General features: G+C 44.1%; 1 protein-coding gene across 3 annotated transcripts; it reads right to left on the bottom strand.

Annotated features, from left to right (window-relative positions):
- Nucleotides 1–225: 225 nt before the first annotated feature.
- LOC110506123 (epithelial splicing regulatory protein 2) lies at nt 226–26,757 on the bottom strand. 3 transcript variants are annotated; one of them, XM_036963857.1, is made up of 17 exons: nt 26,580–26,756; nt 26,256–26,407; nt 25,640–25,768; nt 18,843–18,956; nt 15,893–16,007; nt 15,706–15,807; nt 15,279–15,333; nt 14,619–14,729; nt 14,329–14,461; nt 13,962–14,004; nt 13,087–13,388; nt 11,878–12,108; nt 11,490–11,688; nt 8,484–8,694; nt 7,682–7,877; nt 1,987–2,086; nt 226–1,428 (listed from the first exon to the last, which is right to left on the bottom strand). In XM_036963857.1, exons 2-16 carry the CDS (start codon nt 26,385–26,387, stop codon nt 1,997–1,999), a joined length of 2,163 nt encoding a protein of 720 aa, XP_036819752.1. In that variant the 5' UTR covers nt 26,388–26,407; nt 26,580–26,756; the 3' UTR covers nt 226–1,428; nt 1,987–1,996. The 3 variants fall into 3 exon arrangements, with proteins under 3 accessions (XP_036819752.1, XP_036819751.1, XP_036819753.1); XM_036963858.1 differs by lacking the exon at nt 226–1,428 and adding an exon at nt 5,870–5,891 and having other exon boundaries at nt 26,580–26,757; XM_036963856.1 differs by lacking the exon at nt 1,987–2,086 and having other exon boundaries at nt 26,580–26,757.
- Between the last annotated feature and the right edge of the window lie 43 nt (nt 26,758–26,800).

Below are 26,800 nucleotides of genomic sequence, written 5' to 3'. Positions count from 1 at the left end.
TGTATGTGCCATTAACGATTCGAGACATCTAGTTGTCCAATTCAATCCAGTGTAAAAATACATTTCATTGGTGCATTATGCCATACATTCAAAAATGCTTTTCACAGCAAAAATAAAGGTTACTAGTTGTCAATAAGCACACCATCCACCATGTCACAGACTACTGTATATCTTCGATAGAATTTAATTGACACAGTTCAGAACAAATTAAGGCAATTTAAAACACTGGGGCAATAAAGTTATGTATTTATTCAAACAGTTATATACACATACAGTAGTTAAATTCATACAAGTCAAGTCTCAAACTTGCTTAAAAGAAACAATTTTTTTCCCATCAGCCACCAGAGGTCAGCCAAGCCACAGAGGGGGCTGCTATTGCACTCTGGGTAATATAGGCATAGCAAAGATGAGAAACCAGACTAATGTTCTCAGCAGCCCAGTCACAGGAACCACTCATTCAGCGTTTTCTTAATATACATTTTTTTACACAGTTTGATAGTCCAAAAACAAGGGAGAATGGAAAGCATGCTGCAGAAGGACACGGTTTTCTATCAAATATAGTCTGGAAGAAAACAGATGGCACAGAGATCTACTCCCTTTAAAGGATATTGCTTGAAGATCATGCAGACGAACAGCCAACTCTTTTCACATTTAAATAAAATCTACATTTTAGGAAGTTTTTTGGATTAAACAAAGAATCAATATTTGTCATGTTAGTATACTACAGAACTAAATGAGACTTTGGCTAATTGAGCCTTAGCCTACTCGGATTGTAACAAAGACAGAGTGCTTGGACATATTATTCTAAATATAATTGCATGCCATACAAATGCTTTCACAGCAGAAACAAACACTGTTACACAAGTAGCTGTCATTAAGCTCAGCATCCAGCATGTTACTGTGGCTCTCACTACTGTACATAGTGGCCTTGTCTTTTCTAGTTTTAGAAAAGGGAGTAGTGGAACAAGCATCTGATTTCCCTTCTATGCAGTACCAGACACACAGGAAGGAGGATGTGCATCAAATATAAATATGTGTACAACCAAGTTCTGTGGGGAGAGGTGTCTGTCGGTCTGTGTATGAATGTTGAGAGGGAGCTTGAGAAAGAGGCTAAGAGGGAGGAGAGTCAGCAGATTGTTTGTGGGGAGGTGTGTGCGTGTGTGTTTGTATCAGTAGTGGAGGGAGAGGAAGTGACAAGGGAGAAGGAATCAGTGGTTGTGGTCCTCGACTCCTCCCGCCATGGTAGCGGTCAGCTGATCGAGGTCAGTCGCAGCACACCAGCAGACGGACGGGGAGACCAGACAGGGGGTGGTTGGCGCGCTCAGCCACGGCCCGCCTGGCTGACTCCTCGCTGGGGAAGGTGATCAGGGCCTCGCCGCTACGCTGGCCGCTGAAGTTGTACAACAGGAGGACGGCGTCCGGCTGGAGCTGGAGGCAACAAACCACAGGAGATGGAGGAGAGATGAAGAGAGTCGTGGAGAGAGAGAGAGAGACAGAGGGGATAGAAGCCACACCGCTCAGTCATTAGCACCATCCCAACACCAGGGGGCCACAATCTGGCAAAGAAGAGAGGAGATCCTGCACTGATCAACCCAGTAGAGTTGGAGAGGAGATCCTGCACTGATCAACCCAGTAGAGTTGGAGAGGAGATCCTGCACTGATCAACCCAGTAGAGTTGGATGAGTCAGACGAGAAACCACAGGTCAATGCAATTCCTTCTAATGCATGCTTCCCTTTAGAAGAGCTACAGTCCAAAAGCAATCCCCTGATCAGTCTGTGGGAGTAGGTTAGCACACTCAGGTCAAGGGCTAGATGGATGAGGAGAGGAAAGGAGAGAGCGAGCGAGCGAGGAGAAACAGAAAGAGTCACTCTGGAGCACACTCTTGATTTGACGTTAAGCAGGTGGACCGGCAGGCAGGCAGGCAGGCAGGCAGGCAGGCAGGCAGACGGGGGCCATGTGAGGTACAGGGTAGGCTGGTAACTTACCCAAGTCTCCCTACAGACAGAGCCACTCTTTGGGCTGGATCAGACTCCTGGTCTGTCCTCGACTCATCTGAACCATGCTGCTGTAGTCTTCAGGAGAGTACTACAGTGTAATGAGGTTCACAGTCAGACAGGGGGACTTGGTAGAGCATTATATACACACACAGCACATAAATACAATCACACTTAAATGTAGATACACCACAAGTCCCCAACAACCCACCTAAAAACTGTCTTTGGAACATACAGTGGGGCAAAAAAGTATTTAGTCAGCCACCAATTGTGCAAGTTCTCCCACTTAAAAAGATGAGGCCTGTAATTTATCATCATAGGTACACTTCAACTATGACAGACAAAATGAGAAAAAAAAATCCAGAAAATCACATTGTAGGATTTTTTATGAATTGATTTGCAAATTATGGTGGAAAATAAGTATTTGGTCAATAACAAAGTTTCTCAATACTTTGTTATATACCCTTTGTTGGCAATGACAGAGGTCAAACGTTTTCTGTAAGTCTTCACAAGGTTGTCACACACTGTTGCTGGTATTTTGGCCCATTCCTCCATGCAGATCTCCTCTAGAGCAGTGATGTTTTCGGGCTGTTGCTGGGCAACACGGACTTTCAATTCCCTCCAAAGATGTTCTATGGGGTTGAGATCTGGAGACTGGCTAGGCCACTCCAGGACCTTGAAATGCTTCTTACGAAGCCACTCCTTCGTTGCCCGGGCGGTGTGTTTGGGATCATTGTCATGCTGAAAGACCCAGCCACGTTTCATCTTCAATGCCCTTGCTGATGGAAGGAGATTTTCACTCAAAATGTCATGATACATGGCCCAATTCATTCTTTCCTTTACACGGATCAGTCGTCCTGGTCCCTTTGCAGAAAAACAGCCCCAAAGCATGATGTTTCCACCCCCATGCTTCACAGTAGGTATGGTGTTCTTTGGATGCAACTCAGCATCCTTTGTCCTCCAAACACGACGAGTTGAGTTTTTACCAAAAAGTTATATTTTGGTTTCATCTGACCATATGACATTCTCCCAATCTTCTTCTGGATCATCCAAATGCTCTCTAGCAAACTTCAGACGGGCCTGGACATGTACTGGCTTAAGCAGGAGGACACATCTGGCACTGCAGGATTTGAGTCCCTGGCGGCGTAGTGTGTTACTGATGGTAGGCTTTGTTACTTTGGTCCCAGCTCTCTGCAGGTCATTCACTAGGTCCCCCCGTGTGGTTCTGGGATTTTTGCTCACCGTTCTTGTGATCATTTTGACCCCACGGGGTGAGATCTTGCGTGGAGCCCCAGATCGAGGGAGATTTTCAGTGGTTTTGTATGTCTTCCATTTCCTAATAATTGCTCCCACAGTTGATTTCTTCAAACCAAGCTGCTTACCTATTGCAGATTCAGTCTTCCCAGCCTGGTGCAGGTCTACAATTTTGTTTCTGATGTTCTTTGACAGCTCTTTGGTCTTGGCCATAGTAGAGTTTGAATGTGACTGTTTGAGGTTGTGGACAGGTGTCTTTTATACTGATAGCAAGTTCAAACAGGTGCCATTAATATAGGTAACGAGTGGAGGACAGAGGAGCCTCTTAAAGAAGAAGTTACAGGTCTGTAAGAGCCAGAAATCTTGCTTGTTTGTAGGTGACCAAATACTTATTTTCCACCATAATAATAAATTCATTAAAAATCCTACAAATGTGATTTTCTGGATTTTTTTTTCTCATTTTGTCTGTCATAGTTGAAGTGTACCTATGATGAAAATTACAGGCCTCTCATCTTTTCAAGTGGGAGAACTTGCACAATTGGTGGCTGACTAAATACTTTTTTGTCCCACTATACATACAGTTTAAGTCGGAAGTGTACATACACCTTTGCCAAATACATTTAAAAAAAACTCAGTTTCACAATTCCTGACATTTAATCCTAGTAAACATTTCCCGTCTTAGGTCAGTTAGGATCACCACTTTATTTGAAGAATGTGAAATGTCAGAATAATAGGAGAGAATAATTTAATTCATCACATTCCCAGTGGGTCAGAAGTTTACATGCACTCAATTAGTATTTGGTAGCATTGTCTTTAAATTGTTTAACTTGGACCAAACATTTCAGGTAGCCTTCCACAAGCTTCCCACAATACGTTGGGTGAATTGTGGCCCATTCCTCCTGACAGAGCTGGTGTAACAGTCAGGTTTGTAGGCCTCCTTGCTCGCACACACAGTTCTGCCCACAAATGTTCTTGAGGTCAGGGCTTTGCGATTGCCACTCCAATACCTTGACTCTGTTGTCCTTAAGCCATTTTGCCACAACTTTGAAAGTATGCTTGGGGTCATTGTCCATTTGAAAGACCCATTTGCAACCAAGCTTTAATTTCCTGACTTATGTCTTGAGATGTTGCTTCAATATATCCACATAATTTTACTTCATGATGCCATCTATTTTGTGAAGTGCACCAGTCCCTCCTGCAGCGAAGCATCCCCACAACATGACACTGCCACCCTCGTGCTTCACGGTTGGGATGGTGTTCTTTGGCTTGCAAGCTTCCCCCTTTTTCCTCCAAACATAACAATGGTTATTATGGCCAAACAGTTCTATTTTTTGTTTCATCAGACCAGAGGACATTTCTCCAAAAAACACAATCTTTGTCCCCATGTGCAGTTGCAAACCGTAGTCTGGCTTTTTTATGGCAGTTTTAGAGCAGTGGATTCCTCCTTGCTGAGCGGTCTTTCAGGTTATGTCGATATAGGACTCGTTTTACTATGGATATAGATACTTTTGTACCTGTTCCCTCCAGCATCTTCACAAGGTCCTTTGCTGTTGTTCTGGGATTGATTTGCACTTTTCGCACCAAAGTACGTTCATCTCTAGGAGACAGAACGTGTCTCCTTCCTAAGCGGTATGACGGCTGCGTGGTCCCATGGTGTTTATACTTGCGTACTATTGTTTGTACAGATGAATGTGGTACCTTCAGGCGTTTGGAAATTGTTCCTACGGATGACCCAGAATAGTGGTCCACAAAAAAAATTCTGAGGTCTTGGCTGATTTCTTTTGATTTTCCCATGATGTCAAGCAGAGGCACCGCATTTGAAAGTAGGCCTTGAAATACATCCACAGGCTAAATGACGTCAACTAGAGGTGTACCTATCAGAAGCTTCTAAAGCCATGACATTTTCTGGAATTTTCCAAGCTGTTTAAAGGCACAGTCAACTTAGTGTATGTAAACTTCTAACCCATTGGAATTGTGATACAGTGAATTAATCTGTCTGTAAACTATGGTTGGAAAAAATGACTTGTGTCATGCACAAAGTAGACCTCCTAACCGACTTGCCAAAACTATAGTTTGTAACAAGAAATGTGTGGAGTGGTTGAAAACAAGTTAATGACTCCAACCTAAGTGTATGTAAACCTCTGACTTCAACTGTACATGCATACATTACACTTGTAGTGTAAGACACCAATCCACCACTCAGAACAGTTCCTCACCCAAACTGAGTGCTCAGTCAGACAGCACAACAAGTTTCTAATTGATCCAGATAGCAGAAACCAGGGGATAACCGGTCAGGATGAGTTTACAGTGGTTTAGCCAAGAGTCAGGACTGAATTCAGCAACACTCTCTCTTTAGCATACACAGTGTGTAGGACTGTAAAGCCCTACAGTAACTGGTCAGGTGTTCTCACATGCTGGGAGCTTAGAGTTAGCCCCGAGGAAAACACACACACACACACGACATTAAAAACTTTTCTAAACAAACCTTTAAGAGCACAAAGAGACCCAAACCTTTAACAAAAACACCTCAGTCCCATCCCAGTATCCTCAGGCTAGAACACCTAATACACCTGCCCAACCAGCCCAGTCAGTCACAGTACTGTGAGAGTTCAGTTCATACCTCCTCTGTAGACTCACTCCGCCTACTCAGCCAGTCAGCCAATGAGGGAGAAGCAAGAGAAGGGGAGAGCACAAGTGCACACGTCCCTTATTGAATATGCTGCAGTGCTGAACCATGGTTTGTGTTGCAGTAAAGCATTCTGGTTGCTAATATATGAGCACACAGACTGTTCAGTTCTGAATGATGGGTTTGCCTACAGGCTTGTAGTTAAACAAAGATGGTTTTGTCATGAGGTGGGGGAATTATACAAATATGCTATTCATGAATAAGAAGGGTTTGGACAGTTTGTCCAGGTATTTCTTCATTTGTGTGTCTTGTTTTATACTACTGCACTGTTGGAGCTAGAAACATAAGCATTTCACTGCACCCGTGATAAAATTTACACAATTTGCAGATGTTATGTAACACAAGCCATACAATGTACCGACAGTAGAGTCCTACACGGGTCAGTTCTGGAGCCGCACCCGCCCAAAACCAATTCAGAGCCCCATCTGACGAAAGATTTTTCTCCTCAACCTGATCCACCTGCATAGAATTGCCAAGAGCTGACAAAACCTTAACATTCAAGATTGTTTAGATAATCAAATAATTGAATTGAAACTTAAACAATTCCAAGAATCGAATATAGGCTGCAATAATACATTTATAGGCTATAGCCTACTCAAACTTTAACCAGCGCCCCGGTTTAAACTTCATATGGCCTGCGTATGGTCCAAATGAACGAAAGCCTGAATTAACTGATATTAAACTGAATTGGCCCACCTTAAACAAATACCTGCTTGCAAGTTCTGCTGTCTGCATAGCCACTCCATCTACCAGGTTGTTGTCCTGGTTCCACTATGGTGTATTTCAGAACCTTTTTATTTCTCCGGTTAGGCCTACGTTAGCCTTTTTCACGTGAGCTAGGCTAGCCAGGGGAAGTACACTTGGCAACATATTCACGTGGGGGGATAAAACACAAGTTTCAGCACCACACAATGGACAGTTCCCTGATCCACTGCGTGCATGGCTGGTAGCCTACATGTCTGCCTCACCGCTCACAGAATGGAATTCGCAACACAATAACCTCCAGGGTTTGTAAAAAAATATATTATCTTGATTTAAAATGCTTCCGACCAGCAAAATAATTGTTCTGAACCGCGAGCCGACCCGTGGGTTGAAATAACTTTTTCATTGCACCCGCTAGCTGATTTTTTTTTGCAGGTCAACCGTAGGGAGGTGACCAGATGCAGGACTCTAACCGACAGCTCCTAAACCAGACAGAAGATGTATTTTTACAGGTAACATACCACAAGGTAATGTTTATATGAGCCCCTTTCAAACAGCCCCTTATTTCCAACTCATTTGCAGGTATACTCCTTTTATACATGTCAGTGAGTAACTGGCAGGGATGTTGTTAAACCATGGGGGCTGTTTGCATTTCAAATTAGGGGAGGTGTTAAAACAATGGAAGTGTTTATGAATTTACCTGAATAAAAGCAGAGAACCAATCACACAGACCCAATACCTGTATTTTGGTTACAGCATCTGAACATGCAGGAATCATGACTAGGTCTTAGGTGGCTTTTAATTTGCCATGTTTTTTTACCCCCACAAAAAAAGCTGGCATGGTAAAATTGTGGGATCTTTGTATATGAAAGGGACAATACACAAAAAAAGAGTGGCAAAGAAATCAACCAAGAGACATTAAACTGCAATGGAGTTTGAGACGGGGGCTGGGGAGACTGGAACTAAGGAGACTGGGGTAGAGGGAGGGGGGACTATGGAGGAAAAAGAAAGGTTAGTATTGGGGGTCATATTGGAGGTTCTGACCTGGTATCCCTGGAAGAAGCTGAGGATGTCTTTGACCCCGGCGTTGTAGGGCAGACCCTGCATCCTAACTAGAGCGCCGTGCTGGGGCATCATGGGAGAGGCAACGTGGCCTTGGGCATGGGGCTGCTGGGCCGCTAACGCTACTGACCCTGGAGGAGACGCAAAGTAGCTCATCGTGGAGGGAGAGACTGGGGGGCTAGAGCGAGAGAGAAACACATTTATTTTTCTTTCTTTGGAAGCAAGTGTACATTATTCAGAAGATGTTCCAGTGTCAAAATCAATACCAAACATGGCACTTTGAACTGCATACATACATGAAACACACATGACAAAAGAGGATGTACAGTTCATATTGACAAAACCCGAGAAGGAAATGGTTGTGTGGTTTGTACACTAACCTGGGGTAGTTCACACTAACCTGGGGTAGTGCGCAGTGTAGTTCGCACTAACCTGGGGTAGTGCACAGTGTAGTTCGCACTAACCTGGGGTAGTGCGCAGTGTAGTTCGCACTAACCTGGGGTAGTGCGCAGTGTATTTCGCACTAACCTGGGGTAGTGCGCAGTGTAGTTCACACTAACCTGGGGTAGTGCGCAGTGTAGTTCACACTAACCTGGGGTAGTGCGCAGTGTAGTTCACACTAACCTGGGGTAGTGCGCAGTGTAGTTCACACTAACCTGGGGTAGTGCGCAGTGTAGTTCACACTAACCTGGGGTAGTGCGCAGTGTAGTTCACACTAACCTGGGGTAGTGCGCAGTGTAGTTCACACTAACCTGGGGTAGTGCGCAGTGTAGTTCACACTAACCTGGGGTAGTACGCAGTGTAGTTCATGTTCATGTTCATGTAGAGCTGTGCAGGGTGGTGCTGTGGTGGGTAGTAGGCTAGGGTGGGGGTGGGGTGGGGGCTGTGTGGGGGCTGGGGTGTTCTGGGGGTGGCCAGTAGGGGGGGCTGGTACAGAGCAGCCTCAGAGAGCATGGCAGGAGAAGGGAACGCAGCATAGGCCGGAGGAGCCAGACCTGGGGAGAGGACAGAGAGCGAAGTTCAGAATCTCAGATACAACCACACAGGAACATTGGATCCTTATCATAACCTCAATATTACTACACCATCATGCCTAAGCCTGCACATCAAACATCACGCTGAACCATCACACAGCTCCCAGCGGCATACAACATCAATCAAATGTATTTATAAAGCCCTTTTTACATTAGCAGTTGTCACCGGGTGCTTACACAGAAACCCAGCCTAAAACCCCAAAGCCCAAGCAATGCAGAAGCATGGTCCCTAGGAAAAACTCTAGTTTTACATATGATTGATAAGACTGTTAGTCACATAAAAGCCTCAAGGTAGTATTCTACTCAGTTGCTCCAGTTCTGTCCTTGATGTTACCCTAACCCTACAACATAAACACAGTGAGGGATGTAGGGAGGTTGTGTATTTACACACAAACAGGCTGTATGGGTCTGTTGCCACATTGACACAAAACACAGTCAGATGACCTTGTGGGTTGAGGGTGGATTTGCAGGTACACTCCCCAAACCAATCTGGCAACTCAAGTGACCTTGTGGGCTGAGGGTGGGTTTGCAGGTACACTCCCCAAACCAATCTGGCAACTCAAGTGACCTTGTTGGGCTGAAGGCGCCGAGTGACCTTGTTGGGCTGAGCGTTCCCAGGTACACCATGTCACCAACCTGGCAACCCGAGTGAGTGACTGCCATAACTCCAGGTCAAGCCAGTGAGATTACAGTTGTCAAACATGAGGTTGAATAAATGGAAACAAAGTTTACAGCAAACAAACAGCCATTTGAGCAACTGCTCTCAAAGTGTGGCCATCAGAATTCACAACAGCCAATAGCCACACCAAGAGTGTGCACTGCCTTCTAGTGATATGATAAGCAGGAATATAATCTCTATAGCAACAGGGCACTAATAGAACAAAGTACACTGGGATAGATAGACACACCCACTTTAACCATGTGTATGCAAACAAACCCTTCAGAGTTTTAATGGGTGTGTTACAACTAATATGGGAGGGCATAATTACTACAGCCAACCCTGCCTGTGTAATACACTGCTCAAAAAAATTAAGGGAACACTAAAATAACACATCCTAGATCTGAATGAATGAAATATTTTTATTAAATACTTTTTTCTTTACATAGTTGAATGTGCTGACAACAAAATCACACAAAAATGATCAATGGAAAACAAATGTATCAACCCATGGAGGTCTGGATTTGGAGTCACACTCAAAATTAAAGTGGAAAACCACACTACAGGCTGATCCAACTTTGATGTAATGTCCTTAAAACAAGTCAAAATGAGGCTCAGTAGTGTGTGTGGCCTCCACGTGCCTGTATGACCTCCCTACAACGCCTGGGCATGCTCCTGATGGTCTCCTGAGGGATCTCCTCCCAAACCTGGACTAAAGCATCCGCCAACTCCTGGACAGTCTGTGGTGCAACGTGGTTGCGTTGGTGGATGGAGCGAGACATGATGTCCCAGATGTGCTCAATTGGATTCAGGTCTGGGGAACGGGCGGGCCAGTCCATAGCATCAATGCCTTCCTCTTGCAGGAACTGCTGACACACTCCAGCCACATGAGATCTAGCATTGTCTTGCATTAGGAGGAACCCAGGGCCAACCGCACCAGCATATGGTCTCACAAGGGGTCTGAGGATCTAATCTCGGTACCTAATGGCAGTCAGGCTACCTCTGGCGAGCACATGGAGGGCTGTGCAGCCCCCCAAAGAAATGCCACCCCACACCATGACTGACCCACCACCAAACCGGTCATGCTGGAGGATGTTGCTGGCAGCAGAACATTCTCCACGGTGTCTCCAGACTGTTACGTCTGTCACATGTGCTCAGTGTGAACCTGCTTTCATCTGTGAAGAGCACAGGGCACCAGTGTCGAATTTGCCAATCTTGGTGTTCTCTGGCAAATGCCAAACGTCCTGCACGGCGTTGGGCTGTAAGCCCAACCCCCACCTGTGGACGTCGGGCCCTCATACCACCCTCATGGAGTCTGTTTCTGATCGTTTGAGCAGACACATGCACATTTGTGGCCTGCTGGAGGTCATTTTGCAGGGCTCTGGCAGTGCTCCTCCTGCTCCTCCTTGCACAAAGGCAGAGGTAGCGGTCCTGCTGCTAGGTTGTTGCCCTCCTACGGCCTCCTTCACATCTCCTGATGTACTGGCCTGTCTCCTGGTAGCGCCTCCATGCCCTGGACACTACGCTGACAGACACAGCAAACCTTCTTGCCACAGCTCGCATTGGTGTGCCATCCTGGATGAGCTGCACTACCTGAGCCAATTGTGTGGGTTGTAGACTCCGTCTCATGCTACCACTAGAGTGAAAGCACCGCCAGCATTCAAAAGTGACCAAAACATCAGCCAGGAAGCATAGGAACTGAGAAGTGGTCTGTGGTTATCACCTGCAGAACCGTCTTGCTAATTGCCTATAATTTCCACCTGTTGTCTATTCCATTTGCACAACAGCATGTGAAATTTATTGTCAATCATTGTTGCATCCTAAGTGGACAGTTTGAGTTCACAGAAGTGTGATTGACTTGGAGTTACATTGTGTTGTTTAAGTGTTCCCTTTATTTTTTTGAGCAGTGTATGTTCCCTGAACAAACCATCAAAAAAAGGCATAACATTGACTGAAACATGTCCGTTTTAATAATAAACAAGCATTTCTGAAAGCTACTTGTCCTGCTGTCCTTGCTACATATTCTCCTGTTTACATGATATGTTCTGAAACATCAATGGGACATGCAGTGATTCAGCTAGGTGTATTATGGACTTACAGGGTAGTTTGCAGGGTGGAGGGGACAGGCCGCTGCGGTTCAGTGTTCCTCCCATCAGGACGAAGCTCATCTCCTCAGTAGAACACTGGAACACCTCCACATAGCGGTCCTTCATCATCTTCTTGTGGCACTTCTGGGCCACCATGAACGCCCTGTCAGCTGACCTCATCTGAATGAAGGCGTCACCTGAGGGACGACCCTGGAGAGGAGAGGGAGGTTAGAGATGAGAATGATGCTCTGATGGAAGGGTTAGGGTGGGAACTTGTCACATCTCAATAGTGTAGAGCTGCTTCCGAATCCTCGGCTTGTACCCATCACTTCATCTACACTAAGTATTTCATATAAGACGAGTGAAAGTACCATGGTGTGTGTGTGTACCAACCAGTACCTGTTGGTTGAGCACCATATGAACTCCATGTGGTTTAATATCAATAGTGTGTTCTCCCATGAACTCCAGTATATCCTCTATAGCAGCGGTGTAGGGTAGACCTCGCAAACGAACACAGTCCCGCGTGCTGCCAGTCGCCAGGTAAGGGGGCGTGGCCAAGACCGGCATAGGGACCATGGAAGAGGACGGCAGCGTGGAGATCAGAGGGGTGGACATGTAACGGTTTAGGACCTAACAGAGGGCAGAGGTCAAAAGGTTAGACGACAAAGTCGGCACCGACTTCATTATATTGCTGTTCCTGTGGTGTTGAGTCATGTTGACATTCATTTACAAGAGGCTCTGATATAATAGTCAAACAAACAACTCCTGTGTCACGACACAAGTACCATCCTCCAGCAAACTGACTCATGGGGACCGCATTCTATGCTGTGTCACGTATAGTCCTTCAACTTTAGTCATGTCTTACACTGTAAACACAATAGTCATTGCACAACAAATTAGAGAACTGGTTAAATATGGAGAAAGAGGTTCATCGCCAGTAGTCCTCCTTTCTAAAGAAATGATCTCAAATGACAGGCAGTGCCTAGAACACTGTACCTGTTGGACCTCAACTGTCTTTAAAACGCTCTAAGCATCTCTACCTCAGTGACGGTCTACTATAATGTAACTGTTGCACCTTGGCTGCAGTACAAGGGAATAGCTTGATGCATCTCTGATAGTAGGTTAAGTAGTAAAGAAACCCCATTGAGTCCCTAGATGCCATACCTGTTGGACCTCACCTGCAGTACTTATGAACAGCTCTACATTCTACTACACCTATAAACAGTGACTGATGTGTTTTACCTGTTGCACCTCACCTGCAGTACTTATGAACAGCTCTACATTCTACTACACCTATAAACAGTGACTGTGATGTGTTTTACCTGTTGGACCTCACCTGCAGTACTTATGAACAGCTCTACATTCTACTACACCTATAAACAGTGACTGTGATGTGTTTTACCTGTTGGACCTCACCTGCAGTACTTATGAACAGCTCTACATTCTACTACACTGAACCTGTGTGAACAACTCTACCTCATAGTGACAGTCTACTACACCTATAAACAGTGACTGTGATGTGTTTTACCTGTTGGACCTCTGCTGCAGTGCTTCTGAACAGCTCTACATTCTACTACACCTATAAACAGTGACTGTGATGTGTTTTACCTGTTGGGCCTCTGCTGCAGTGCTTCTGAACAGCTCAATGTATCTCTTGCCCAGGATCTGCTTGTGTTTCTTCAGGGCGTTCAGAGCGTACTCTTCACAGGAGAACAGGACGAAGGCGTCGCCTGTGGGCCGCCCGTCAGGGTACTTTACGAAGAGTAGGCCGTCGCTGGCGTCCGTCACGGGGCTGTCGGCCCCCAGGAAGGTCAACACGTCCTGGGGAGAGGCGGTGAAGGGAAGACCCCTCATCCTGATGATCACCTGGTTCTCCTTGGACAGGAACTGGGCCACCTCGTTGGATGTGCCTACAGTCACACAGAGGGAGAGGAAACAGAGTTAGCTATAAGTGAGAAGTAAGACCTTTAGCTAATTACTTGGTCCCTTTAACACGCAAATTATTGTTGCTTATTGCCACTAATAAATAAAATGCTAAAACGCATTACATCACTTTAAAATACAAGAGTCGACGTTAAAACAAGAGCAGTGAGTCAGAGTCTAGGGCAAACAGTATCTGCTGAAAGTCTAATGTCTTGACAGATATTATTGAACTCCAGTCGACTGGCTAGAGTCCACAGACAGACACTAGTCTCTCCCCCTGTTCTCTCTCCTGTATCAGCTCTGCTCTTTGTCTATTCACGCCCCCTTTGTATGGCCCTGAGCTGGGCCTTTCAATGGCCGCCGGGAGGATGAGGTGAGACACTGTCGGCCAGGGGTAAAGTTACCTTCCTCCAACTAGCCTCTGAGGGGTGAGGCCCACAAAGCACCTTTCATTCCCCCAGGATAAGCCAGGCAACTGGAGTGGTACAGGGCGGAGGAACAGGGAAAGTCCCTCTAGTCAAGGGAAGAGAGGGAAGGGGAAAAAAAGTCTGAAATCTGACCTCCAGCGATCTTGAGGAATTCCTCTCCTGTGGCTTTGTATACCTGTGAGGATGAGAGGAGACTTTTAGCAACTCCAAATGGCCTTTCATCTGACCAATGCAACATGCATTGTGCTACAGTTGGAAAGCATGACACTTTTTTCATCTGTAACAGTATTGGCTGCATAGCTGATGCTGTAACGGTATTGGATCCATTAGTGAAGCAACAGCATTAGTATGGCTGTGTTAGATGTAGGGGCTGCTGTGTTAGATGTAGGGGCTGCTGTGTTAGATGTAGGGGCTGCTGTGTTAGATGTAGGGGCTGCTGTGTTAGATGTAGGGGCTGCTGTGTTAGATGTAGGGGCTGCTGTGTTATACGGATGCTGACCTCAATGTATCTGCTGCCCATGTGGTGTTTGTGTCTCTCCAGGGCCAGGTCTCTGTGCTCCTGGTTGATGAACCGAACCAGGGCTTCACCGTTCCTCCTGCCCTGCGCGTTCAGACAGAGGGCCACACCACCCCTGAAATACACAGGGAGAGGTTGGAGGAAAGGTCAGAACAATTTGACCCTTTATGGAGGCGAAGCTGCATGTACAACATCCTGTGGGTATTAGTCGCCAATTGTCAGTGGAACCGTGGCTTAATCACATGACACACAGTCATGTTTTGGTAACATACTTGGCGATGTTGAGGCCCTTGAAGAAGCGGGCGATGTCCTGGTCAGAGGATTGCCATGGCAACCCCCTGGCTCTGATCACTGTCTCACTGTCCACTGGCTCAGTCTTACTGCTGCAGGAGACAAACCAGGGGGGCACAGTCAACATGGGGAACGGTGTTTAACAGTTACACACTAAACTCAATGCTGCATGAGACAGAGAAAGTCATGTTCACAAACTCTTGAAGACAATGTAAATGGACTTGAATAGTACTTCTATATTGTTAAAAACCAAAGTGTTTCAGTAAGTTGTCTTCATCAGAGAGAGACATGGTAAAAATTGGGACTTATGCAGTTTAACAGTCTACTTCACAGTACTCTAACACGGAAACACACATGCCAGGGGTTGTCAGGGCAATGGGTATCGGACACCGTAGTGAGATTTGTGTGGTGCTACTGGATAGCCAGTTAAGTACTTAATGGCAAAGTTGGAGTGGTTTAATGACACGCTTGTGGTTTCCCTTGTTGCTGTAATCAATGCTACGAGCCTGGCTCTGAACATGGGAGGGACGGTTGGTTAGGCTTCAACTGCAGTAAACACTAAACAACAGGTTTAGTATAGAGACGTGGCCACACAACCTGGTTGAGTGAGGTTACATGAAGTCGATGCACAATATACATACCATGCTCCCGATTCAAGCTTGTACTTCACAGCTTCAAAGCATGAGAATTTGTGGTCTGCAAGAGATTCAAACACTAATTTACAATATGGATCAAACTTCTATCCACATTTACAATCAAAAGGACCATACTGATAAAAAATAACTTCACATTAGGCTTGACATTGGATCCGCCAACAGAAGCCAATCAACTTCACTTATATTCAGACTGAACAATACAACAAATGTTGTTTTTAAGTGTTGCTCCATGCTGCCAGGTTGTTTCATGCTCAACAGGTCTGGCCTGCCAGCTTGCAACTTCAGCAGCATTCCTGTTAGCCACCTAACGTAGAGAGATTGACAGGGCTGTGGGGTGGCCAGGTGGGACTGGCACAGACAGAGAGTGGGGGGAAATGCGATAGCAAAAGAGGAGAGAGATGTATAGACTTACTGTATGGCTCAGCCAGGATGTGCAGGGAGAGCTGGACCATACACCTCACCTCCTTCAGCCCCATCACCTGCTCTGACAGGGGAAGTTCTGGGATGCACACATCTACACACATGTAAGGATGTTTTATCAGTCATTTATATAAGTACTAGGAACAGATGAGATTACATTTCATCTGACTCCGACTTACATTCTAGCATAGAGGGCAGTGTTAGGTCCTGGACCTGTCCAGCATTGGGACAACATTTGTGAAACTCTTTCCTCACATCCACAAAGGAGTAGAAACACTCCGGCAGGACCAGGTTCTGAAACAGACACACAACAGGTAGGTCAGTCATTAGTCCATTCAACATTCACTGAATAGTAGCGTACTCTGTAGACAGACCTCATGAAAATAAGGGATAATAGGAGTGATGCAATGAAGGGAGACAGGAATAGGTGGCATAAAGAGGTGATGAGATAAAGCGGGGAAAACAGATGACATGACGCCATCTACGGATGATTGTGTGGATAGCTAGCATTCCTGTGCAGATGATGACGTTACTGCTCAACACAAGCACAGGAGACATACTGCTAACTGTGACCCAGGAATTACAACTTACACACGTGGCTAAAAGGTCAAATGTAAAGAACATACACAAACAAATACCAGACTCATTATCTGAACTGAATTATAGCATTGTCAGTGTTTTTTAAAGCACATTTTTTGTCCATTAAAATAACAAATTGATCAGAAATACAGTGTAGCTATTGTTAACGTCAGAAATGACTATTGTAGCTGGAAATGCCTGTTTCTAAAACTAGACACTAATGCACTTGTTCTCTTGCTCAGTTGTGCACCGGGGCCTCCCATTTTTTCTATTCTGGTTAGAGCCAGTTTGTGCTATTCTGTCAAGGGAGTAGTACACAGCATTGTACGAGATCTTCAGTATATTCTTTTTCTGAGAAAGGAAGGCTATTCCATGTGAGAAATTGCCAAGAAACTGATGAGTTTCAGAAGAAAGTTCTTTGTTTCTGGCCATTTGAGCCCGTCATCGAACCCACAAATGCTGATGCTCCAGATACTCATCTAGTCTAAAGAAGGCCAGTTTTATTGCTTCTTTAATCAGAACAACAGTTTTCAGCTGTGCTAACATAATTGCAAAAGGGTTTTCTAATAATCGAATTAGCCTTTTAAAAATAAACTTGGATTAGCTAACACAACGTGCCATTGGAACACAGGAGTGATGGTTGCTGATAATGGGCCTCTGTACGCCTAAGAAGATAGTCCTTTTTTTTTCCTCAGCCATTTCCAGCTACAATAGTCATTTACAACATTAAAAATGTCTACACTGCATTTCTGATCAATTTAATTTTATTAGACAAAAAAAAAAAAATGGCGCTTTTCTTTAAAAAAACAAGGAAATTTAAGTGCCCCCAAACGTTTGAACGGTACTGTGTGTGTGTATGCATGTATGTATGAAACAGTTGAAGTCAGAAGTTTACATACACCTTAGCCAAATACATTTAAACTCAGTTTCACAACTCCTGACATTTAATCCTGGTAAAAATGTGCTATCTTAAGTCAGTTTGGATCACGACTTTATTTTAAGAATGTGAAATGTCAGAATAATTGTAGAGAGAATAATTTATTTCAGCTTTTATTTCTTTCATCACATTCCCAGTGGGTCAGAAGTTTACATACACTCAATTAGTATTTGGTAGCATTGCCTTTAAATTGTTTAACTTGGGTCAAATGTTTTGAGTAGCCTTCCACAAGCTTCCCACAATAAGTTGTGAATTTTGGCCCATTCCTGCTGACAGAGCTGGTGTAACTGAGTCAGGTTTGTAGGCATCCTTGCTCGCACACGCTTTTTCAGTTCTGCGCACAAATTTTCTATAGGATTGCAGTCAGGGCTTTGTGATGGCCACTCCAATACCTTGACTTTGTTGTCCTTAAGCCATTTTGCCACATCTTTGGAAGTATGCTTGGGGTCATTGTCCATTTGGAAGACCCATTTGCGACCAAGCTTTATCTTCCTGACTGATGTCTTGAGATGTTGCTTCAATATATCCACCTAATTTTCCTCCCTCATGATGCCATCTATTTTGTGAAGTGCACCAGTCCCTCCTGCAGCAAAGCACCCCCACGTTTCACGGTTGGGATGGTGTTCTTTGGCTTGCAAGCTTCCCCTTTTTCCTCTAAACATAAAATGGTTATTATGGCCAAACAGTTCTATTTTTGTTTCATCAGACCAGAGGATATTTCTCCGAAAAGAATGATCTTTGTCCCCATGTGCAGTTGCAAACAGTATTTTTTTACAGTAGTTTTGGAGCAGTGGCTTCTTCCTTGCTGAGCAGCCTTGTTTAACTATGGATATACATACTTTTGTACCCGTTTCCTCCAGCATCTTCACAAGGTCCTTTGCTGTTGTTCTGGAATTGATTTGCACTTTTCGCACCAAAGTACGTTCATATCTAGGAGACAAAACGCGTCTCCTTCCTGAGCGGTTTGACGGCTGCGTTGTCCCATGGTGTTTATACTTGCGTACTATTGTTTGTACAAATGAATGTGGTACCTTCAGGCGTTTGGAAATTGCTCCCAAGGATGAACCAGACTTGAAGGTCTACAATTTATTTTTCTGACGTCTTGGATGATTTCTTTTGATTTTCCCATGATGTCAAGCACAGAGGCACTGAGTTGGAAGGTAGGCCTTGAAATACATCCACAGGTACACCTCCAATTGACTCAAATTATGTCAATTAGCCTATCACAAGCTTCTTAAGCCATGACATAATTTTCTGAAATTTTCGAAGTTGTTTAAAGTCACAGTCAACTTAGTACATGTAAACTTCTGACCCACTGGAATTGTGATAGTGAATTATAAGTGAAATTATTTGTCTGTAAACAATTGTAAAAATTACTTGCGTCATGCACAAAGTAGATGTCTTAACTGACTTGCCAAAACTATAGTTGTGGAGTGGTTGAAAAACGAGTTTTAATGACTTCAACCTTAAGTGTATGTAAACTTCCGACTTCAACTCTATATGTGGTGGAAATTCCCCTAACTTGGTCAGTAAATAAGGGCAATTATATTTTCTATCAAAATTGCTACATTTTCCCTGAATGGTAGGTTAGAAAATCAAGGGCCACTCAATACCTTCTTGGAGACCTCAGGGTGAAGGGCCTGTCGTATGATGAGGGGCCCGTCGACACACAGTGTGTAGGAGCTTCTGCCCAGAGCCTTCAACTCCGCTGAGACGGACTGCTGGAACTGTAGGGAGAGAATGAAGAAAGATACAAGAGGAGAGTTATTGTGAGAACATACAATGAGTCACACACACACACACACAAACAAAACTAAAGTATGCCTTTACTTTGTTGGTTATCAGCCAAGTAGCTCCCTATGGTCTTTTAGAGATCCAGTGTAAACCACTTGAGCCCAGCAGACAAACATGGGAGTGCCAATGTCACCTATGAGCAACCACAGAGTAACACAGTACTGATTAATTATGCTCTGCTGCAGCAAACTGCTAACTACAAAGGTTTTTATGCTTGGTTTGTTTTAGAATAATAGTGCTCTGGGAGTTCTCTCCCATAAGAATTAGCACAGCGTTTCTAACCGTTAACCCTTTAAATAGGCCAAGTCTTTAGGCTAACTGGTACGAACAAGTTCCCTGAACAGGTAGGTTTGTGTTTTCTGGGGGAAGAACAGGTAGGGAGGCGTCCTGAGATTGACCAATGTGAATAGTTTTTTTCAGGTGTTTTCATAGCAAGGAAGCAGACAAGAGGGATTGTGGTGCTAATCAGCACCTGGAACAGGGAGGATTTCACTTAGCAGTTAGACCAACAGTCACAACCAGACCAAACAGACAGGAAAGGGGAAAACAACCAACCCCAGCCAGAGAAACCAGCCGCTGCTTCGCTTCCTATAAAACAATGTTTGCCAATCACTAGGCCCTATAAAACACTTACCATGCCCCACAGCAGGGACTCCGAAATAGGTCTGTGTTCAGTAATAATCATTGCATTTAATGTGGCCCATTACTAGTGTTGTGTAAACATTACTGGTGTCTTTTAACAGTCAGACATAACACCTCACCATCACCTCAACCAACAAACTGACCTCTCCAATTTGCCAGTTAGTGCTGCCAATTGTATTTCTAGCTAGGCTGGCTTCCTTCTTTGAGGATATAGTTTTGGTATCCTGTCTATTGGGGGAGAGTGGGGTAAGTTGAGCCACCCTTGTTTCTCAGAAACCACACATAAAATGTATCATCTGATCAAATTTTGAGGAAGAGGTCATAATTTTATTGAGTCTGTGAAGGAAGAAACCACATGGAAAAAGTGGTAAGCAAGTTAGGTCAAAAAGATATACATTTTCACCAAGTCAAATTAATGTATTGTGTTAAGAGGTTTCATTATGCTTGTGTCTAAACCACAGTAGGTCATTTTAAGATTGTTCTATACATAAGTTGGGGTCTCTAAGTTTCAATATGAGGTCCTAAACCCAGCACAGAAGCCTCTATAACAAACTTGGTTGAGTGTGGTGTACCTTAACAATAATGGCCTTTCACTAATGATATTCCAGTGACCTTTAATAAAGCATGTGTGTCTATGTACACTGACGACGCAACAGTATATACGTCGGCTGCAACAGTAAAATAAATAACTGACACCCTTAACAGAGAGCTCCAGTCTATGGGCTCAAGTGTTTGTTAGGTGTTAAGCTCGTGTTAAAATACAAAAAAAGCTATTTTGATTGTGTTGAATTGGGTTTTGGAAATAAAGATGGGCATGGTTTTGAAAAAGGTAGTGGTAATACTTCATTCAGTACAAACATGTGTAGGTGGCTCAATTTAAGTTGTGCCAAGAAACCACTTTTTGGACAAGTTGTGTTCTCAAAACTATTTTTATGAATTCTGATACACAACATCCTGAAATATATGTAGATACCTTTACATCAAAATAGGCAACACTTCTCAAATACTCTTTCCATTTCTAATAAACTATTCACCAATTCGTGGTTTGTTTAGCTACTACTTATCACGTTATCTGTCCAGAAGATCTAATGGTCGTTAGTGACTAATTGTGAGTCAGTGAGGCTAATTTCTAGGCAAGTCAGTTAAAAGAACAAATATTTTTTTTACAATGGCGGCCTACTGCGGCCAAACCCGGACGACGCTGGGTCAATTATGCGCCGCGCTATGGGACTGCCAATCATGGCTGAATGTGATACAGCCTGGATTCGAACCAATCGGAATGGCCGATTAATTAGGGCCGATTTCAAGTTTTCATAACAATCGGTAATCTGTATTTTTGAGCGCTGATTTTTCCAATTTTTTATACCTTTATTTAACTAGGCAAGTCAGTTAAGAACAACTTATTTTCAATGACGGCCTAGGAACGGTGGGTTAACTGCCTTGTTCAGGGGCAGAACGACAGATTTTCACCTTGTCAGCTCGGGGGATCCAATCTTGCAACCTAACAGTTAACTAGTCCAACGCTCTAACCACCTGCCTCTTATTGCACTCCACGAGGAGCCTGCCTGTTACGCGAATGCAGTAGAAGCCAAGGTAAGTTGCTAGCTAGCATTAAACTTATCTTATAAAAAACAATCATTCATAATCTAAGTTATAACATTACTAATTTATCTAGCGTGTCCTTCGTTGCATATAATCGATGCAACATTGGGGGATGATTTAACAAAAGCGCATTTGCGAAAAAAGCACAATCGTTGGACGACTGTACCTAACCATAAACACCAATGCCTTTCTTAAAATCAATACACAGAAGTATATATTTTTAAACCTGCATATTTAGCTAAAAGAAATCCAGGTTAGCAGGCAATATTAACCAGGTGAAATTGTGTCATTTCTCTTGCGTTCATTGCATGCAGAGTCAGGGTATATGCAACAGCCTGGGCAGCCTGGCTCATTGCAAACTAATTTGCCAGAATTTTACGTAATTATGACATAACATTAAAGGTTGTGCAATGTAACAGGAATATTTAGACTTTAGACTTATTACCACCCGTTAGATAAAAGACTTTATGGTTCAGTATTTCACAGATTTTTATTGGTGTATTATATTAAGTTAAAATAAGTGTTCATTCAGTATTGTTGTAATTGTCATTATTATAAATAAATAGGTATCGGTGTTGAAAAATAATATTCGGGCGACCTCTAGTAGTGACACCTCTTGCACTGAGATGCAGTGCCTTAGACTGCTGAGCCACCCGGGAGTTCAACTTGAAGGAAATAATTATGTTAATGAGGGGCTCTTATTTCAACTCACTTGCCGTTACCCACAAACACCATCACACTGGACAGAACAACACTAGGCCCCCTATACCATCATATGCATTGTATTGAGACTACAAAAAAAAATAGAGTTTTGTTGAACCCTTCATTGCATCTATTGCCTACAGCTATCCTGAACCTATCACACCCTAAAAGGGATGAGATGTTTGAGTCCTCGTGGTGACCGGGACCAAGATGCTGGGTTGTTGGGCAGGTCTGTCTTGCCACGTGGAGCTGTGGGATCCCATGCCACTTCAGGGCCTGGTACGCTACATTTCACCATAGTGTGATAACATCTGGGTTAGGGAAGCACAGATACACACAGGAAGCTCATTGGCTAAGGTGGACCGGTCAGATAGGCCCCTAAGACAACTGACTGGCTTTCTCTGAAAAGACTGGCTGCCAAGGATCCAGAGGTCAATGACTCATCATCTGGGAGCCATGACAGATGATACACTGTATGTCATAGGGGTATCAACAGATACGGTAATGTATCTGGTAACATCTATGGTATAGATGCCAGTCATTTAAGTAGTCCAATAGATAATAGGACGGATATTAGTCAAGGAAAGTCTAGACTGACACAGTTGAGTATGTGACAAAGAGAGGAACAAAACAGCACAGGTTGAGGCGCTGTGGAATTCAAAATTATTCCTCTGTTTCGGGGGGTAGAGCATCATTCTCAGAAGCCATCGGATATTAAACATTCTTCTGTCACCTCAGACACTGACATGCAAATATCTATCACATTTGTTTAGTTACCAAGAACCCTCTCCACACACACGTACAAGCAGGAACAGAGCAGGATGTGAAGGTAGTTGTGTTCAACCTAATGCATGGTGGGTGAGGTGTGGTGTTTGTTAGCTCACGGCTGTTTTCACATCTATGCAGCCTCACCTTGCACAACCAGCAGCAGGATAAGGAATAGAAACAAATGGTTAAGGAACTAAGCGACACACCCTTTACTCTATCCTCTCTGCCAAACCAGCATACTATTAGAGCAAACATGTCCAACAGGACAGACCTAACAAAGGAAACAGGTCTTGATAAATATGCCAACACTAGCAGCAAGGCTGTCAGAATAGGAAATGTCAACATGCAACAAATGAGAACGTGCATAGACGGTCACTGTAATATACCTGACCTGGCCAGCCAAACCATTCATTGATTACCATTGGTTTCATTTTCCCCCAATGGAAGGTTCTCTGTTGCACTGTGCCATGGGTGAGTATGAGGTAGGAGTTTACCCTTGAACCTGGCCCCATCTGTGTTTGCTCTGTAGTATAAGCTATAGCTGGTGTGTTTGCATGGTGTTGAGACTGGACCCATGGAGAGGAGTAGAGCAGGGGTGGTGATGAGGCTCATGATAAGGGAGTAGAGAGTACCAGGCAGTACTCATGGCTAGGCCTGTTACAGTCACACCACTGTCCCAAACTTTAGTCATTTTATGACTGGACTGTGGAGATTAGATGTTTACAATCCTGGCTCTGTAGAGGATCCTCTGGCTTGTTCTCTACAAGGTACAATGCTGTTGGAGAGCAGGAAGGGAGAAGACCGAGGGAGTGTTTTATTGCTGCTGGCACTATCTTTCATTATCTGCTTCTGCTGTGCACCTGCCCCAGTGCCTTCACAACCTGGAACAGGGTGACGCTGCCCCACCTATGAGAGAGACTTAGCAGCACAGAGAGCTGAACACGCTTTGCTCCGGGGTCCCTGGAACAGAGCATGTCAGAGCCTGTGTACTATCACTGCACTGATCTGAGGCTCTTCACACTCAATACTGGCCCTAATAAGCGAGGGCCTAAGACTGACTGGGGTTCAATGAGTCAAAATCCCAAATGTCTTCCAGACAAACCCATTGATCTGAGAACAGTTAGAGAAACTACAACAGGATTCTGACTTTATTTTTATAAACTCAATCTTAGGGAGAGAAACTTGTTGATATGCTGAATCGAAGGCAGGCTACAAGCCCACAAGGAACAGTAGTTATTTAAAGTCGTCCCCCCCCCCTCCCCCAATGGAAAGGGTGCAGCCCAGCTCTAATCTCTATCTCTCTCTATCTCAGACTGTTTTCTTTGGTGAAAGATTTCTTCAAATCTGCATCCTTGGCTTGGCTACTCTGGCCTTATGACATTGACAGGTCCACTGAGATATGGTCTCTGCTAGGTTAGTTAGCTATTCCTACCTACAACCCCAAAGGCAGTCTCTCGTATGACTCACATTAGCTGAATGTCTCCATTCCTCCACTGACTGCCTGACTTAAATCAATAGAGACAAATAAATAAACTAAACCTGACCAATGGCAAGAGAAAGTGACCTAGCAGACAGAGGTAAGCCAGTAAAAAATGGATTTTTCTGGTTAATCTTTAAAGGGTCCACAGACCCACAAAACAAATGAATTGGGACGGCTTGCAGGTATAGAAACTCAAACTAGAGATTACTTCAGCAATCAGCAGTGAGAGCATCTTGCAGTACGGATCTACTCTAAATCTATAGTGTGTCAACAGCAAGAGCACTGTCAAACTCAGGCGCTATGTTGCAAAATGTTGTTGAGGAATAACTGATCACTTCAACAAACCTGCTTGTTGCATGGGAGAGGACCACAGCATTGAGTCAGACAGCATCTCTAATCGTAACCCTAAATCACAAGGAGAGCCTGGTAATATGGGGTTTTCAATGATTGAAATACTGCTGGGGGCGGGGATGGGATTCGGTGTAACTATCTACCTACAGAGTGCATACAAATACTCTCAACACTGCAGGCAGACAGAGCGGTTGAGAAACACGTTTGGCAACATAAGCCCTTCTTTTGTCAAAACATACCAGGGGAGGTGGAACCTGAAAACACTTTTACATCCTGGTCATCATAAACAGGAACAGACTGCCTTATCTCACAACTACCTGGCCTGAGAAAACAGGTGCTGGGCTATGGCAAGGGGTCTCTGTCATTCCCACACTTTCTCTCTCTCCGTCCTCTCTACCCAGCAGGGGTATTTCTTTGCATTCCCAAGTAAACATTCAGTCTTCCAGATGTCAGCAGCTCGCATCAGTCTGGGACAAGACTAGACATGCTTGCCTCCCCGTCCCTACCTCAACCCCACGGCAGTCACTGCTTTAGCCAAGCAAGCCTACTCAAACCAGCAACTACACTGAGCCGGTCCCAAAAGACACCCTATTCTCATAGGGCTCTGGTTAAAAGTAGTGCACTATAGGGAATAGGATACCATTTTGGATTGAACTACTCACAACCTGTCAGAGTTTAATAGGCCAAACAGCAGCCAAACCAAGTGGAATAATTTGTAAAGGTCAGATACCTTTCAGGGGTTTCCATTTGTTGAGAAAAATCAACACACCTTGACATTTACTTAAAGCTTCATCAAGCTTGTCCTGTTACCTCCCTCCAGGTGGTTGGTGACACAGACCATTTGAATGCTGTCAGTCTTATCATGCATGGCTGTTTTTGCCAGTTAAAGTTCAGCCATTATCATATTAGAGATGAAATGCTTTGTTCAGCATCTTCAGCTTTTCTTTGAGTCAGGTTTAAAATATTTAAGTCGGAGAATGCAGGAAAGCAAAGGACAAGACTCCAGATTTGAGTCCTAAAATGTTTTAGGGCCTGAACAGGAATCTTCACCAGTAGCCTAATCAGTCTCACCTGTTGCAGAACTTTGTCCAGAGGTTCAGCCTTGTAGAGTTCCTCCACAGACAGCCCAGTCTCCTCTTTACTCTGGTCTGTCAACTCCAAAGAGTCGGGCTTCACAAGACGTCTCTGAAGTTTCCCAACCTGTGAACGGAATCGTTGTTTCACCATGGCATGTGCCACCCATTTTAGTTATAAACTACAGAGTACAGTTTGGTGAAAACGCAAATAATTACCCAAGTCAGCACTAAACATGACAGGCCAATTTTATGAACTCAGACCATCAAACAAGCAGTTAATTGTCAAACAAAGCAGTTAATTGTCAACGCACAGTTGCCAATGTCAAGGCGTTGACATATAACCAAAAAGGTATGCTTTCTTTCAACATATATTTAAAGCATTTCACTGAAGTTAAATCTGACAGGTGTAAGCTACACACCCATGAGCCTATCGGTTGGATTAGTTGAGGCCCATGCGCACTTTTAAAACTGTGACCCACAAATAATTACAGAACGCATACCTTTGTTGATTAATATGTCAGCTGTCAAGTTAAAACATGAATCCACTACTTAGACACAAAAACACTAAGAATTCAAGAAGAAACCTTTACAACGGGTGAGAAAGTCCGTACCTTTTTCTCATGTAGATCCACAATTTGCCACACCAAGAGAATTATTTCCCTCTCATCCGAACCCAGTTTACCCCCATTTGCACCAGCTGTTGCCCCAAAGAACACCACCAGAGTATCACTGTGCGAAGCCATCAGGGACCACAAGGGTAAAACTACAATTAAAAGCAAAGATGAAATAAAAATAACACCAGGATCCACCTTTTTCCAGTGATAAGAGAAGCAAACAAAAGGTCTGGAAATTCAATTGAAGTCAAGAAAACGAATAAGGGGAAAGAAAGATTATATTCAAGAGGACACGAAAGAGATTTCGACCAAAGACTCTACCTGATCAAGTACTTGAGCGTGTTCTATCCAGAGATACTGGTTTAACTGGTAAAGAAAATTTGAAAAAATCCCTGTTTTCTTTCACGCGAACTCTATGACAAGCCCAGAATTGTTTTTCACTCTCGCTATTTTTCTGAGCTACCTGTGTATGATTCAGCCTCTTACTTTCAGTAAGGGGAGTTGGCCTATTGGCCGCATGGCAAAGGTGAGGGCGGGACATA

The sequence above is a fragment of the Oncorhynchus mykiss genome, chromosome 26, assembly GCF_013265735.2.
Source record: "Oncorhynchus mykiss isolate Arlee chromosome 26, USDA_OmykA_1.1, whole genome shotgun sequence".
NCBI classification, from domain to species: domain Eukaryota; kingdom Metazoa; phylum Chordata; class Actinopteri; order Salmoniformes; family Salmonidae; genus Oncorhynchus; species Oncorhynchus mykiss.
The sequence above is the reverse complement of the archived record's forward strand: the minus strand, read 5'-3'. Positions and strand labels throughout refer to the sequence as shown.

Coding starts and splice junctions, on each gene's coding strand:
- LOC110506123 (XM_036963856.1), bottom strand. CDS start 26,387: ATGGCTTCGCACAGTGATACTCTGGTGGTGTTCTTTGGGGCAACAGCT. Junction 15,808..15,892: donor ACTGCCCTCTATGCTAGAAT/GTAAGTCGGAGT, acceptor ACATGTGTGTAG/ATGTGTGCATCCCAGAACTT. Junction 13,389..13,961: donor ATTCCTCAAGATCGCTGGAG/GTCAGATTTCAG, acceptor GTGTGACTGTAG/GCACATCCAACGAGGTGGCC.